Source organism: Carcharodon carcharias, chromosome 7 (genome assembly GCF_017639515.1).
Source record: "Carcharodon carcharias isolate sCarCar2 chromosome 7, sCarCar2.pri, whole genome shotgun sequence".
NCBI lineage: Eukaryota > Metazoa > Chordata > Chondrichthyes > Lamniformes > Lamnidae > Carcharodon > Carcharodon carcharias.
Window position 1 is genome coordinate 80,636,334 of NC_054473.1, and position 17,438 is coordinate 80,653,771.

The 17,438-nt window shown below is 46.6% G+C and overlaps 1 protein-coding gene across 1 annotated transcript in view; it reads right to left on the reverse strand.

Annotated features, from left to right (window-relative positions):
* dock3 (dedicator of cytokinesis 3) overlaps positions 1–17,438 on the reverse strand; it is a 1,401,685-nt gene that overhangs the window by 635,720 nt on the left and 748,527 nt on the right. Inside the window, 1 exon segment of the mRNA XM_041191502.1 lies at positions 16,966–17,120. Within this exon segment, the coding sequence (XP_041047436.1) occupies positions 16,966–17,120 (155 nt within the window).

Consider the following 17,438-nt stretch of genomic DNA (forward strand, 5'->3'; position numbering starts at 1 on the left):
CACTGCAAGCCTGACTGACAATCTTAAATCTTAAAGCGTAATTCTTAACATGTTGAGTATGATTTAGCAAATGTTGTTCAAATGCAGTATCACATCTAATGTTGGACTCTGTTTTGATTTTTGCAAGCACAAGCTGGTTGGGTATGGTCACACCCTGCCCGTTGCGAAAAGTGGCTGGGACATGCTGTTTGATATGATCCTCCAATCTTTGGGATGTATGGCCTACGTACCTAGCATTACACTGGCACTGAAATTCAAATACCACATTACTCATTTATGTGATAGGCAGAATGCCTTTTTGGCTTGACGGCAGCACCCTGTTAGTGACGAATACCACTCTTGTTGCTACTGCATTGTAGCAGCATAAAACAGCTAGCCTGTTGCTCAAATTTTTGAAATGGCTTGCCCTTCTAGGGTACTCTGAGGTAGACTGGGCATTTTTCAGGGCTGAGAGTGACAGCCTTAGGCCCGTTTGGACAATATTTGCTAAATAATCTTCAATGTGCTAAGAATTATGCTGACAACCAATTTAAGATTGCCAGACAGGCTTGCAGTGTGGCACATTTGCATATACTGGAGGCTACATATATCAATACACAGGGCCCTATGCAGACAGAAAGAACATGCAAACATTGTGCCAGTTTCAGCTAAACAAAATAAGTGAGAGCCATTCACTGATTCATTCCTCAGGGTAATGGGTTTTTAGCACAATCAGGGTCAAGCTGCCTGCTTTAAATTTCAAACAATGCCTGGCAGTTAACTGTCAGTCACCATTATTGGTGCATTCTCCATGGCAATGCCACTTGCCAACAAATCAGCACTGTCTTCACATACAGTATAAATTGTTGTTTTCCCCTTACATTGGTATTCTTGCAAGAGTCCCGATGAGTGCAAGAAAAAACGCTTAGACAGGTCTCTTTTTTCAGCAATACTCAAGTTCTGTACTACCAAACGACCATTTATAATTTATACAGTGAAATGTGGGAAATTTCTTCACATCAGAAACTGTGTAAGTAGGACTCTCTCTGGCAGTGGGTGTAATCTGAAGAAGATTAACACAAGCAAAGCAGTGATAAATGCATTTTTTCACATTGTATAATGGTTTCAAGAGATAAATCTTTTGACAATGGTTTACTGTTTTTAAAAACAGCTATACAGGACTGGGGTATTGTTAACAGTGGTGGATGTGAATACGATATAAATCATTTCAGCATTCGGAGCTTTCATTGCAGTAGTGATTACTCAATTTGACATCCTTTAGCAGAGGCTGCAGTGGATTTTTTCTGTATGTAATAAAACTCCAGCCTACATCTTAATAAAAACAAGACTGCATCAATAAGTCTGTTGTTGAACAGAGTCTGAGAAAGGAATACTCAGATTTGAAGAGAACTAACAGCATGTACCAAACACTTGCACACCAGGAATCAGAGCCTCTCTCCATATAGGCCCTAGTTACCTTGGGATGGGGATCAGAGCCTCTCCCCATACATATCCTGGTTACCCTGAGGTAGGAGAAGGTCAGATCTTTACCCAAAACAAATGGCCTTGTTGCCCCTTGTTACCCAGTTTGTGAGGGTGAAACCCTCTCCCCATACAGGACCTGTTAATGGTTGTATAAAGACCCCAGTTGCCCCTGTTATAGATCCAGCCTCTGCCATTAATCTCAATTCCTCAGCCTCAAAGCTGGTGCCATACATTGGAGAGCAGTTTACCCTCCTGACTCTGCTTATGCCTTTGGCAATATACTGCGGCATTGAGAGTCCTGGTCTCTCTCCCTCCAACATCCCAGTCCCATCCCCCCAGCGCTATCTCCTCAAGCTTACAAAACTGTAAATACTATCCTCGATTTCTGCCAGCACGTCACAATAAATAAGGAAAAATCATTAATTTACTGCACAATATAAGTTAGCCTGTTCAATCGTCAACAAATTTAAGGGGAAATAAGTTATTCCTCAAATTCAGCTCAGCATTTATTAGCTCAATAGGCATCCATACTACCAATTCCATTTGTTTTTTTCTAGAACTTGGTTCATGTGATTGCCTCCCCCACAGACTTCCTTTTTCTAATATGAATAGATTTGGCTGTCTAAGTCTCTGTTTACTGTTCAATGATCCAAATCCTGAAATCATGTTAGTTTCCTTTTTATTGAATCTTTTTAATGCCTTCGTATTTATATTTGAGTGTTCCATGACTGAATCACGTGTATCAATTGGGAGTACATTGCCAGCACTGCATTTGATTAATAAGATATTTAATAACACTACCACTGCAGATAACGGAATATATTCAGGTTTCTCTCCTACACATCCTTTTCAGGCTCTAAAGCTGCTGATTAGGCTGGTGAAGATCAGATTGTATCAATATGAGTCAGCTGATTTGTGTGCTCCCTGTCAGAGAAGTTGCTATTTTCCCTCCATTTCAAATCTCTGCCAGCAATTCTAAAACACTAATGATCCACAACAGGGTACACAGTTAGAATAACAATCGTCACTGGCTTACACTCTCAATCCCATCTTTGTTTGACTGCACCAGCTGCCGGGTGTTGATTATGAGAGAAGCCTGTTTATGCTACATATTATGTCATTGCCATTTTGAGTAATATGCATGCAAAATGAATAACGTGCACAAAATATTTACTTAGTGGTTAAAAATGGTTAGTGATCTAGACCCCATTTAGAGTCACTATTTCACATATTGCTTTCAGGCTTTTTACACAATAATAAACTTTCTGAATTACAATGCCAGCTAACTGCATTTATGTGCCCTTCCTTCATTGTACTGGTTATAAATTCAATGTGGTTCTTCAATTTTGCTAGTTTCCACTGCAGTAAATTAGTTGAAATTATTTCTTTTGTCACAAATTACACTGAAAAATGACCATCTGATTTTGTTTATTCTGTTCCTACTCCTGAAGCTGCTCTGGTTGAGATGTGTGTTGCAGAGTTTTGGTCACTGTCCACTATGCTACCAAAGTATCTATTTTTCAGGTATTAGAGAGCATCAGCAGAAACTGGAAGCTGAATAATATTGTCCGTGGCAGTGGGTGGGAGCGGGACCTGAAGGTGAGTCCTGCCCCCGCCATTCCAGGGCACTGGATAATATGGCAGTCCACCAATTAACAGTGGTCAGGCAGGTTGCCAGCTCACAACATCTCTGGCTTTTCTGCCCATGTGGCTTAGCAGCTGGGAAATCCAGACACTGAGATGGCAGGCTGTGACCCAGAAGAAGGTCACAGCCACTAATTAAAAGAGACACCTGGCACAGGACTCTGCCAGGTGCACCAGGGGTAGGAGTTTATCAGAAGGAAGAAGGTTTTTATGGAGTGTATAAGTATTTGCAACCATTGGCACAGGTGAGTTTGGACTTCTAATTCATGTTGACTATTTTCAAAGGTGCAGAATTAAGGACCTTTGGCAGCAAAGACACAGCCATGGCTTGCATTCTAAGTATAATTTCCATCTGGAAGCACCTCTCAAGGCACTTCTGATGGGGGCAGCCTCTACTCCATCATTTTCACAGTCACCCTTGAGTACCACGGTGATAGAATGGCTTGCTGCTGCTCTGCAGGAGACTTCTAAGAAGGTAGGGCACTCAGGGCCTAACCTGCACAGAGGGAACCTGTCAAAGTCATCCAGGGAAAGGGGAACACAGATCAGCAGCCTCTCTCCAATGCAAATAGTTCAACAACATCTCTTCACTGAGATTACGAGCATATGGAAGAGATTGAGAAAGACTCCAAAGGGGAGACACATTGGTTCATATGGGTGTGTTTACATTTTGTTTCCTTGACAAGCGCCCATTGGCCATATGTAAATAAATGCGGTCACAACTGGTGGGGAGGGTGGTGCGGGGGTGGGGGAGGTGCCTCAGGGATTCCCCCCAGAAGTCCCCATTTAAGGATTGCAGGGCAACTGCCCAGGAAGTTAAAGCTTCTGATGGGCAACAGCCTTGCACTGGGAACCATCCAATATTCCAATTTACGTCACCGTCTTCAGATGTTCCTACTGTCTTACAGGAACAGTTGCTCAGGAAAAGTTAGAAGAATTAAAACCACTATAACTATAGTATTGACCTCCTAGGGGACATCCCATCTAACCCGCCGATGCACCCAACTACCTCCCTACCCTCCTGACTCCCACAGGACCCCCCAACCATCCCCACCCTCCCAATGACCCCAACACCCTCTGATCACCCCAACACCCCATGACTACACCCAACACTTTCACCGACCAAATCCCCTGACCACCCAAAACCCCGCTCCACCCCACTGACAATCCGACCACCACACCTCCCCAACTGAATCCTGCCCAGTTACCTTATGCCGTTAATTTCTCCCTGGATTCTTAAAGTGGCTGGACCTTTAAACCAACCTGCTTTACAGCCATAGAAATGGGGGCATGTCTTCATTTCATCCAATCCTCCTGCACTCGACAGAGGATTCCTGGACAGCTGCACTGTACTCTTCTCACCTGGCCCGAGTTGGAAGGTTGAGCGAGAAAGGTATAGCTGCATTTTAGTATAACAGAAGAGAAGAGAAGTGAAGTGGAGTGGCAATTCGACTGATGCCAGTGCAGGGTAATTGTCACCCTCTGGAAGGTATGGCTCACTGTGATTCATAGCCATCATGTGGAGGTCAAGTGGATTATTTCTAGTTTAAGAAAATGACGGGAGCTGTGGTTCTTGTAGAATGTTATGTGAAGGGGTGTCAAGTTGCAACAATGATTAATGGATGGCTGTGATGGTTATGCTGAAATGACTTTTGGGGTTTTCTGTGGAGGTGGGATGAAAGAAATGTGCTGGAGTATAGACAGTCCAGAAGCCATGGCTGCATAATCTGCTGCAATCTCTGCATTATTAAGGTCTCATGTGTGTCACGGCCATCCATGCACTCCCATGCAGGCCCTTGCACTTTTTCATCCAGTGGTCGCCCATGTTCTCATTGATCCTATCATCAGATAATTAGTTTCTTGTGGCTCCTCTTCCTCCAGGGCATCCCCTCTCTGAAGCGCTAGGTTGTGCAAAGCACAGCACACAATGACCATCAGTGATACTCTGGATGGAGCACACTGCAGTATTCCTACTGATCTAAACAGGCATCAGAACCTCATCTTTAGGAGCTCAATTGTCTGCTATATGATGGCTCTGGTTGTGCTGTGACATTTCAAGGAAAATCATTCTCACCCTGTATCAGTGTGCTTGCACACGAACAGGGGAGAGACCTCATCCTGAGTGGGACACAGCCAGAGTGAGTGTGGGTATTGGCAATTTGCTGCACAGTGGGAATTTGGCGCGGAGGGGAAGAGGTGCTCTTTGCATTTTTTCTTTGCTATCCAACTTCTTAAATCTTCAGAGAGTGGTCTTGCCCTACTGCAGCAGTAGAGGCTACAAATAAAAGGAATGACTGGTAAGTAGTGGGTAAGGTCAGGTAAGTATTTACTACTTTTATCGCTTATAGTTTAAGGTCTTTTTGTGGTTTATAGTTTGTATATTCTGTAGTAACTAGGATCAGGAAAGAAGGGCCCTAGATTAATTGATTTAAAAGGTTTAATTTAAAGGGATAAGTCATGGCAGGAGAGCTCAAAGCTGTGGTGTGTTCCTCGTGCTCCATGTGGGAAGTGGGGAACATTTCCAGTGCCTGGGACCAGCATGTGTGCAGGAAGTGTGTCCAGCTGCAGCTCCTGGAAGCTTGGGTTTCAGAGATGGAACAGCAGCTGGGGACACTGTGGAGCATCCGTGAGTCTGGCAGCATCGTGGATAGCATGTATAGAGAGGTGGTCACACCGCAGCTGAAGGGACTTGAAGGAAGGGAAAGGGTGACCACCAGGCAGTCCAAGAGAAGCAGGCAGGTAGTTCAGGAGTCCCCTGGGGTCCCGCTTGCAAATTGGTATTCCATTTTGGAGGCTGATGAGGGTGCTGGTTCCTCCAGGGAGTGCAGACAGAGCCAAGCTTCCGGCACCACAAGCAGCCTGTCTGTACAGGAGGGGAGGAAGAGAGGAAGAGCAATAGTAATAAGGGATTCTAGAGTCAGGGGAACAGATAGGCACTACTGTGGCCGTCAACGTGACTGCAAGATGGTGTATTGCCTCCCTGGTGCCAGAGTCTGGGATGTCACTGAATGGCTGCAGGGCATCCTGAAGGAGGAGGGTGATAAGGCAGAGGTCATGGTATATGTTGGTAGCAATGACATAGGTAAAAAGAGGGATGAGGTCTTGCATCAAGAATTCAGGGAGTTAGGTAGTAGACTAAAAAGCAGGACCTCTCGGTTTGTAATCTCTGAATTACTCCTAGTGACCTCAGAAATAGGAGATTAACACAGATGAATACGTGGCTTAAGAGCTGGTGCAGGAGGGAGGGTTTTAGATTCCTGGATCACTGGGACTGTTTCTGGGGAAGGTGGGACTTGTACAAGCTGGATGGTCTCCATCTGAACCAGAGCGGGACCAGCATCCTTGCGGACGGGTTTGGTAGTGCTCTTGGGAAGAGTTTAAACTAATTAGGCAGTAGGATGAGAATGTTAGCAGAATAGGGACACATCATAATACAGTAAAATAATCAAGTCAGAGGGAGTACAGCTGCATTAAGCTTCAAAGAAGTAAGGCAAGGCAAGGCTGGATGGCCTCTACTTTATTGCCACGAGTATTACAGGTAAAATGGATGAGTTAAGGGGAGGATTGACACGTGGAATTGTGATATAGTAGCCTTCACAGAGACGTGGTTGAGGGAGGTTCAGGATTGGCAACTCAACATTCTGGGATATAGAATCTTCAGGTGAGACAGGGGAGGGGGTAAAAGAGGAGGAGGCATTGCATTATTAGTTAAGGAGTCAGTTACTGCAGTAAGGAGAGATGATATCTTGGAGGGGGCATTGAATGATGCTTTGTGGGTAGAGTTTAGGCAAAAAAAAAGGGGCAGCCACATTGTTAGGTGTTTATTATAGATCCCCAGATAGTCAGCGGGAAATTGAGGAGCAAATATGTGCACAATTTGCAGAGGTATGTAAAAACAATAACAATAGGTTAATTATATTAGGCAATTTCAGCTTTCCCAACATTAATTGGGATAGACATAGTGTTAAGGGCTTGGATGGAGTGGATTTCTTAATGTGTACAGGAGAACTTTTTAAATCAATATGTAGAGGGTCCAACACGGGATGACGCAGTGCTGGCCCTAATTCTGGGGACAGGTGGCTGAGGAGGTGATGCGGGAGCATTTTAGTGATAGCGACCACATCATGGTACAATTTAAGCTTGTTATGGACAAAGAAATAGACAAGTTGCAAAAAAATGTTTTGGATTGGGGGAGAGTGGATTTAGTAAAATAAGGCAGGATCTGGCCAAGATAGACTGGGAACAGCTACTTGAGCAGTGGGGGGGTGTTCAAAAAGGAAATGGGGAGGGGACAGGCTCAACATGTTCCCTCTAGGGTGATAGGAAGGAGTAACAAGCCCAGAGAACCATGGATGACCAGAGATATTCAGGATACAATGAGAAGGAAAAGAGAGGCTTTTAGCAGGTACAAGGGGAACAAGTCAGCAGAGGCATTAGTGAGTACAGAAAGTGCAGGGTGGAGCTTAAGAAAGCAATTCGGAGAGTAAAGAGGGGATATGAGAAAGCTCTGGCTGGTAAAAGTAGGGAAAATCCCAAGATATTCTATTAAGTATATCAATGGGAAGAGGATAACCAGGGAAAGAGTAGGGCCCATTAGGGACCAAGGGGGCAATCTATGGGTGGAGCTACAGAACATTGGTAGAGTGTTGGTCAAATACTTCACATCTGTCTTCACCCAAGAGAATGAGGATGAAGGTGTGGAACTCGGAGACTGTGAGGTTCTTGTGCAAATTGATGTAGGGAGTGACAAGTTATTGGAGGTGTTGGCAGGGTTAAAAGTGGACAAATCTCCAGGTTCAGATGATTTGTGTCCCAAACTGCTGAGGGAGGCAAGGGAGGAGATCGCAGGGGCTCTGACCCAAAGTTTTAATTCCTCTCTGGCCATGGGAGAGGTGCCAGAGGACTGGAGAACAGTTAATGTGGTTCCACTTTTTAAGAAGGGTTGTAGAGATAAGCCAGGGAACTACAGGTCAGTAAGTCTCACGTTAGTGGTTGGGAAACTACTGGAGAAAATTCTGAAGGAGAGAATCTATCTACACTTGGAGAGGCAAGGTTTGATCAGGGATAGTCAGCATGGCTTTGTCAGAGGGAGGTCATGCCTAACAAATTTGATTGAATTTTTTGAGAAGGTGACCAGGTGTGTAGATGGGGGTAGTGCAGTTGATGTAGTTTATATGGATTTCAGCAAAGCCTTTGACAAGGTCCCACATGGGAGACTTATAAAGAAGGCAAATGCACTTGGGATACAGGGTAATTTGATAAGGTGGATTCAAAATTGGCTTAGTTGTAGGAGACAGAGGGTGATGACAGAAGGCTGCTTTCATGACTGGAAGTTAGTGTCCAGTGGTGTACCACAGGGATCTGTACTGGGTCCCCTATTATTCGTCATTTTATATAAATGACATAGATGACTATGTGGGGGGTAGGATTAGTAAGTTTGCAGATGACAGAAAGATTGGCCGGGTGGTTAACAGTGAGATTGAGTGTCTTGGGCTACATGAAGATATAGACGGGATGGTCAAATGGGCAAATAAGTGGCAGATGGAATTTAATCCTGAAAAGTGTGAGGTGATACACTTTGGAAGGAGTAATTTGACAAGGAAGTATTCAATGAATGGCGTGATACTAGGAAGTTATGAGAAACAAAGGGACCTTGGTGTGTGTGTCCATAGATCTCTGAAGGTGGAGGGGCATGTTAGTGGGGTGGTGAAAAAGGTATATGGGACAATTGCCTTTATCAATCGAGGCACAGATTACAAAAGTAGGGAGATCATGTTGGATTTGTATAGAATCTTGGCGAGGCCACAGCTGGAGTACTGTGTGCAGTTCTGGTCGCCACATTATAGGAAGGATGTGATTGCACTCGAGGGGGTGCAGAGGAGATTCATCAGGGTGTTGCCTGGGATGAAACATTTAAGTTACGAAGAAAAGTTGGATAGACTGGGTTGTTTTCATTGGAGCAGAGAAGACTGAGGGGTGGTCTGATTGAGGTGTACAAGATTACGAGGGGCATGAACAGGGTGGATAGGGAGTAGCTGTTCCCCTTTGTTAAAGGGTCAGTCACGAGGGGACATAAGCTCAAGGTGAGGGGCAGGAGGTTTAGGGGGGATGTGAGGAAAAACTTTTTTACCCAGAGGGTGGTGACAGTCTGGAATGTACTGCCTGGGAGGGTGGTGGAGACTGGTTGCCTCACGTCCTTTAAAAAGTACCTGGATGAGCACTTGGCACGTCATAACATTCAAGCATATGGTAAATGGGGTTAGGTAGGTAGGTCAGGTGTTTCTTACGTGTTGGTGTAGACTCAATGGGCTGAAGGGCCTCTTCTGCACTGAGACAATCTGTGATTGTATCTCCTCTATGTCTGACCTAGGAACCCTCAAAGGTGTCAACAGCCATTTTTTCAAGGGGTAGTCCTTGTTACCCAGCAGTCATCCATGCAAGGTATCAGGCCCAGTGAACAAGTCTAACTTGAGAGTTCAAGAGAATGTAAGAGTTGTGGCTGCTGTCTGGTACCTAGCACAGAGCTGCATAATTCTCCGATGGTGTTCACATACTAATTCTACATTTACAGAGTGATAGACCTTCCTGTTTATAAATGTGCAGGGCTGGCCTGCTGGAGTTTTTATGGAAACATATGTGCAATCTATAACTCTCTGAACACTGGGGAAACTTGCCTTCGTCACGAACCCTCTGGCTCATTCAAATTGACTACGGCGGTCCATGGAGAATGCAACATACTGACCTGCCCTTCAGACCACTGCATCAGTGAAGATCTTTATGCACTAGTGGGCAGCAGGCTGTGTTATTTCAGAGCTCTCCATATACAGCCTAAAAGGATCCAGTTGCAAAAAAATTCAGTGCCACAGTGACCTCCACAGTGGCTGGCAATTGATGACCACCCACATCATTGGAAGCGATGTCCCCAGCCAGCATCTCACATTGAGAAGTTACTGTGGCTCTTGACAGCCTGAGTCGCCACTGGCACTGTCTCTCAGACATTTCAAGGTAACTCATTCTCACCCTGTGTATTCGACTGGGAGGACAATGCCTTGTCCCATGCCTCCGTGGTTGCAGCATCCTGCCTTCAGCAGCCCCTTGCTTCAGTGCAGGTCTGGCATGCTCATGTACCTGCAATGCCTCCTGCCGCTGACCATCTGACCTTCTTCGTCTCTTTCTCAATCTCCTCCTGACTGGAGAATGTCTCCCATGGAGACCACTTTCCCCCATGGTGATCACAGCATAAAGGCTGCAGTGCAGATGAGGCACTTGGAACAGAGGTCTGTACTCAACTTTTCAGGACTGAAACACCTATGGATGACATTGGATATACATTTTCTAAGAATAAGTATGCAAATAACTCACATCAGGCTGGACTGTTAAAGTCAAACACTTAACCCAACTGCAACATTTAAATTCTCTCTGACATGCAAGCAAGGAAAAAATGAGTTTCCTACTTGGTGTTTTTCCCGCACTCTGACCGTTTTATTGCATTCAGCTCGTATTATTGCATTCGACTGGACTGCTAATGAGTTTAAGTAGCCATTAATAGACCATTTGAATAGGGTGGGTGGGCTCCCAATTCCTAGGGCCACCTGCTGACTGTATTGGTGCTTTCTGGTGTGATGATGTCGGGAACACAAAGCAACGCCATTGTACCAGATGTTACGTTGCCGCGAGAGCAGAGCTGTCCCATTTTCAGAGTGTATTATTCAGCCCTGGATCTCTCAGCTGTGCCTGACAGTTTCCATACTTGGTGTTTGTACGCACACACTTTCCAGCAGGAACACAGGGTCTTTTATCCCTCCGTAATCTCAGGCACTGAAGCCAAGAACCACTCAGACTGACATCAGCTAACTTAAGTATACTTGGGGCAGGATTTTCCCTTTGTCGGGTGGGCGGGCCCAGGACCAGCCGCAAAACTGACCACTGCCCATGATCGGGTCTTGACTCCGATTTCACCCTTGTGGGTCAATTAAGGCCTGCCTAGTGTGAAACCTGGCTCAGCACTGGCTGGGAAGGGCCAAGCGGGGGCAGGGGTCTGTCAGCCGCCGGGTTCAATGGTGGCCCAGTGGCTAGTTTAAAGATGGCCCAAGCAGTCCCAGAAAGGCTGCTAGGGAAGGGCTTATGTCTGCTGTTCTAACGATGGAGTCAAGTGTGGCTGCAAACGCCAGGCGGGAGAGCAGCTTGGGTGGGCACTCAGCCCCCTGTTTTTCTGAAGAATGCCTCACCGTCCTCCAGGAGGAGGTGGCTGCCAGGAAGGAAAATCTTATCCCCAGAGATGGGGGTAGGAGGCCACCGAACCTCACCAACAGGGCATGGGAAGAGGTGGCAACCCAGATGAGCAGCCATGACGCGGTGTGTGGTCCAGTGCCAGAAGCGCTTCAATTACCTGCCACGCTCAGGAAGGGTGAGTACCGTGTTGGCATGGGTCAGCATGCAGAAGTGCGAAGGTGTGGCCATCCCCCCCCCATGGACCTCAGGGGTGCTAGAGTCTGAGTGCCAACTGTCAATGACGCTGGAGCTGACCAAGGGGGTAAGCCCTGGCAGCTTGGACTGAGTGTCTTGCGGCTCGAGGGCCATGGCGCGGATGTGCCCTGGGAGGTGTTCCTCAGCTGGGGGTGGCCAGGCTGCAATGGTGCTGCAGGTAGAGAGTGGACTAACCTCTTTCCTTTCAGGGGAAGATGAGCCATAGCCAAGCCAAGAGGCCTACCCAACCTCCTGCTGTTCAGCAGGTTTGAGCAGGACACCCTCGAGAATGAGAGCCGGCACACTCCCCATGCGTGGAGAGGCAGAAGTGCCAGGCAAATGCATGAGCGCCATGCACAGAGGTGAGACTTTCGGATTGTGCAACCATTCTAGTGTAGTCTCTTCTTTGATGTGAGACTCAAACCTGGGGTCCCCATTGGATGACAATGGAACTGTGATGCTGATCTCCACTGTCCCACCAGGGTGCCTGGCATGTGCAGTGACAGTGTGATGACTTTAACTAATGACATTTCTTCTTTTTCCCTTTTTAGATTCATTAGGTGTCTGATTTGCACCCCTGACATTAGAGGACCACGGTGTCATTTTCACCTGCAGTGCACCCACTCTCTGAAGCAGGCACCAGCGCAGATACCAGCACCTCAGTGGGTATTAGAGTGGCGGCTCGTATCTTGGTGCACATTGGTGAGGGCACTTCACAATCAGTTGAGGTGCAGGCAGAGAAAGAGAGTGCCCAGGGTGATGGGGACTAGGATGATGCTCAGTCAAAAGCTGATGATGAGCCTCTGGAGTTGTCCATTCGGCAGCAGATGCTGGACATTCAGCAAGATACGCGGAAGGATCTGACGGAAAGCCATGGTCTCCGTGATGGAGGAGTCCAAGCAGAGCGTAATGCACTGCGTCGACATCATGGCCGAGTGCACTGGCTCCTCCATTGCAAGAGTAGTGGCCCTCAAGGGGAGGCAGCTCCAGGGACAGAATGAGGGGTTCCTGGGGTTGTGCTCGAACTTGCAAGCCCTCACATAGGCACTGACCTCAGGTCAGGAAGATGGATGTGGCACCCAGTATCTCAGCTAGGTGCCCGTCCATCAATGGTGTGCAGGGAGGTCCAGAGCGACCTCACGTCGGCGCATTAACTGCCTTTCATCTCTGCGGGCATTCTGGGTGACAGCAGCAGCTCCTCCAAGTCTTTGCCAGTGACCGTGGCATCTGAGGTTGCAGCAACTGGGGAGATGCCAGCCGTGGCACTGGCTATTCCCTCCCAGGTGGGGCCAGCGCAGGCTCTACTGGCCAGAGGACGACTACCAAGGTCATCAAGCAGCAGAGTCAGCAGACTGTCTCCAATGCTGGTGCCAGCGATGGGGGAGCATCCAGATGTAGCACTCTCAAACGTAAGTTTAAAGGCACCATGAGCACAAGAAGGACAGGTCATGGGTGATTTTATGTTCATTTGTTTACTCCATCTATACTGGCCTGGGATTGAAGACCAGAAATGTTTATGTAAATAATTTGGAATTGTCACAATGATAGAAATTTTGTTTTTGTTGTCATGGCCTGTGTATGCTTCACCTTTTTATCTTATTGCTGTGGGGTATGCCAGTATGTAATGCTGGACGTAAGTACACAGGCACTGAATGTTCTTTGTGTTCAAATGAAAGAGTGCTTTCAGACATCTGGGATGGAGAAGGCAGCCCTGGCATACGTTTGAAGCTGATCTTTGGTAGCCTAGCTGAAGGATCGCACAATTTCTCAGTGCATAAAAGGCCCTTCAGCCCATCGAGTCTGCACCACCATGTGAGAAACACCTGACCTACCTACCTAATCCCATTTACCAGCACTTGGCCTTGAATGTTATGACATGCCAAGTGCTCATCCAGGTTCTTTTTAAAGGATGTGAGGCAACCCACCTCCACCACCCTCCTAGACCATCCAGACCATCACAACGCTCTGGGTAAAAAAGTTTTTCCTCACATCACCCCTAAACCTCCTGTCCCTCACCTTGAACTTATGTCCTCTCATGGCTGACCCTTCAACTAAGGGGAACAGCTGCTTCCTATCCACCCTGTTCATGCCCCTCATAATCTTGTACACCTCGATCAGATCGCCCCTCAGTCTTCTCTGGTCCAACGAAAACAACCCAGTCTATCCAACTTCTCTTCATAACTTAAATGTTTCATCCCAGGCAACATCCTGGTGAATCTCCTCTGCACCCAAGCGTTGGATCAAGGCGTCCCTGAGTCCCTACCTCCTTGGAGGTTAATGAGGTCTGGCTCCATGCCCTCAGCATTTTCCTCACCGTCCTCATCTTCGGACTCACTAATAGACTCATCATCTGTGGCCTGTACAGCTGCATCAAGATCCCCTTCCTCCATTGGGTCCCCCATTGCCAGTGCTAGATTGTGGAGAATGCAGCATGCCACAACGATCAATGATACCTGTTCTGGGCATTGTATTGCTCCCATTGAATGGCCCAGGCATTGGAAGCGCATCTTGAAAAGACCTATGATCCTCTCTACCACTGCCCTTGTGGAGGCATGACTCATATTGTAACACTTCTTTGCCTCCGTTCTTGGGTAGCAGAGAGGCATCATGAGCCACCGTTTCAACAGATAGCCTTCGTCACCCAGCAGCCATCCACCTAGTTGGGCTGGAACACTGAAGAGCCTTGGCACCTGGGAGTGTCTCAGGATGTATGCATCATGGGAGCTGCCAGGGTACATGCACAGACTTGCAGAATCTGCACCCTGTGGTCACACATTATCTGCACATTCATGGAGTGGCATCCCTTCCTGTTGACAAAGGCACCTGGCTGACCTGCTGGCGCTTTGATGGCCACATGTGTGCAGTTGATGGCATCCTGGACGCGGGGGAACCCAGCAATCACTGCAAAGCCTCTGGCTCGCTCAGCCTGGCTGGCCTCGTCCGTATGGTAAAGAATAGTACCCACCTGAACAGATTTTCTGTCACCAGCTTGACACAACAATGGACAGCTGATTGGGAGACTCCACAAAGACCCCCCACTGAGCCCTGGAAAGAGCCGGAGGCATATAGGTTGAGGGCCACTGTGACCTTCAGAGCCACTGCCATGGGGTGTCCACACACACAGTTGGAGCTGATCTCAGGCCTAATCATCTTACAAATGGAAGTCACTCTCTCCCTTGAGAAGCTGAGCCTCCTTCAGCATTGCAGCACGGATATATTGAGGTAGCTGCATCGCCACTTGCAAACACTGGCAGCAGGATAGTGGTGCCTTCTGCGATCCCCTCCACTTGGACTACTTGCTGGCCCTGTGTCCCTTATGCCTGTGCCTTTCCTCCACAGGTCCCTCCTCTGGAAGCTGCACTGGAATACCTGGCCTCCTCTCCCTTCTGCCCATCTCTTCCTCCTCAGAGAAGGCGACACCAGCAGAGACCACAATCCCCATTACCAGGGTAAGGGCAGGCTGCCTGATACCTGCAAGGATCCACGTGGTCTGAAGGTCTGAATCCTCCGGGGACCTGGCAGACAGCAATGAGTCCTTAAATGAGGCCTGAAAATTCTAAGAAAGAAGACCTGAACAGAAATGAAGCTGCCAAGTAGTAATGAGAAACCAGCTGCAAACTATTTCCAAAACTGCTCATTACTCACACTGGCAATGCTGCTGACCTTTTTTATCTCGCCCTTTGATGTGGCTTGTTGGCTGGAAGCCTGCCCATTTTGCCCATGCGACAAGCAGGAAATCGCATGGACAAGTAAAATCAGTCAGTTGGACTGCTAAGGGCCTTAAGTGGCCAGTTAATTAATGGTGGGTGCTGCTCCGACACCCGCACGCTGAGGACGAAATATCGTACAAGTGCATGATGACATCAGGACACTCTCCTGATGTCATCGCACGATATTTTACTCTTGATCGGGTCAGGCGGCGCCCTTCCGCGGGGTGAAAAATTCTGCCCTTGGAATTGAATAGGGGACCTGTCTGGTCTGCATGGTTCTGATACTCATTGTCCAACTCGCTAAGCTACCGAGAGAGCCCTCGTCTTATAAGCCTACAAAAGAACAATAGAATAGAATAGGAGAAAAAAACCAAAGGTGCATTCAACTTGCGCCATATCTGGTGCATTGGAATATAAACACTCCCACCTAAAGCCATGTAATCTCTTGGAATAGGAAAAAAATAATAGTCCAGGCCAATTTGGGGACACAAAATCAGAGAAATTCCTCTACAACCCCTTAAGTGATCAAAACTTGACCAGGAGATCACTCTGGCTCTAATCAAAGCTAAAAGGTCATACAAGGTACTCTCTTTCACAGCCAGAAACATGTTCAACACCCACTAAAGGAATTTTGGTTAAATCAAGTGCAAACATGATGCAATCTAACAAAAACTTAATTTCTATTGGTGTTCACCTAAGAATTCTGGGAGACTGGTGCCCAGGAGCCATTTTCTGCTGTTTATGAATACAGCTTCCTTATTTTGGTAGACTTGTAAATCTTGCTTCTGTGGGTTGTAGGGTCTGCTACTGTGGTAAGGTAACTCAATTTAGAGTGTAGATGCTAGTCATCCAGAATATGACCTTAAAAAACTCGAGTAAAAAAGTTAATGGGCACTATGAGATGGTTTTACGGATGTTGTACTAGTAGCTCCACATTTGGTGTCAGTGAGTCACTGAATGTGTTACAAATGTCAAACCAAGCTCCCCAATGACCTCTTTTTCTAAAGTATGAACACAACACCAGCTGATCACTACATCTATTTTCAGTTTTGTGCAGGTGAATCAATGGGTTTTGTGTTCTGAATGAATGGGCATTACATACTGAGTAAATGGATGTTGCCTGCTGGACCAATGGGGGTGTTGCATGCCAAACCAATGAGTGTTGTGAGCTGGATAAATGGATGTTGCGTGATGGTATATGGGTGTTATGTGCTGTATCAAAAGTTTTGTGTACACGTGGCAAAGAAAGCTTTGCACTGAGCTATTATTTCCTGATTTTCATCACCCAACTTTGACAGCTGTGCCTTCAACTGCCTAGGTGTTAAGTTCTGGAATTTCTTCCCTAAACTTTCCCCCTCTCTACCTTTCTCTCTTCCCTTAAACTCTCCTTAGACTTACTCCAAAAGTAAATGCTGAAACTCTGAAATAAATACAGAAAATGTTGAAAATACTCAGCAGGTCTAGTGTGTTCCCGCCCCCGAACGCGGCACTTATAATTTTCGCAGGGGTGGGACTGGAGGCAGGCCACGTTTTATGGAGGCAGCCAGCCATTTAAATCAGCAGCTGCCTCTGCTATAGTTGGATTTTGGTAGCCTAGTAATTGTGAAACCTGAAGTGTGCAAAGTGTTTTGTTGAACAGCCCACAATTATTAGCTGAATTCATCATCTTTCGGGTTCCCACCTGATCTGTTTGCCCTCTCGCATGTCGTAAAGAGAAAAAAAGATATCTGTATCCTCTCCAATGGTGTGGTAGGTAAAGCTCTTCATATTCAGGAAGAGATGGTGGGGAACAGGGATGCGGCATGTGTCACCATGTCGGTGCCTCATGGTATCTGTCTGTTTCAAAAAGAAGGAAAAAGGTTATGTTTCTCAAAAATATAACAGAACAACATTATTGCACACAAATTTGGATATATATTTGAAAAGGAAAATTTTTGCAGGGCGTTAGGGGAAAAAAGCACAGGAGTGGACTGACTGGATAACTCTTTCAAACAGCCATAACAGGCACAATGGGCTGAATGGTCCTGTGATTTTCAAGGGAGCCCAATAATAACACTACCAATTTTGACTTCAAATGTTCTAGTTTATTTTTTACCATGGCCAATCTATCTACACTTCAGATAATAAAGTGGACCATTTGTTCTTAAAATGTGT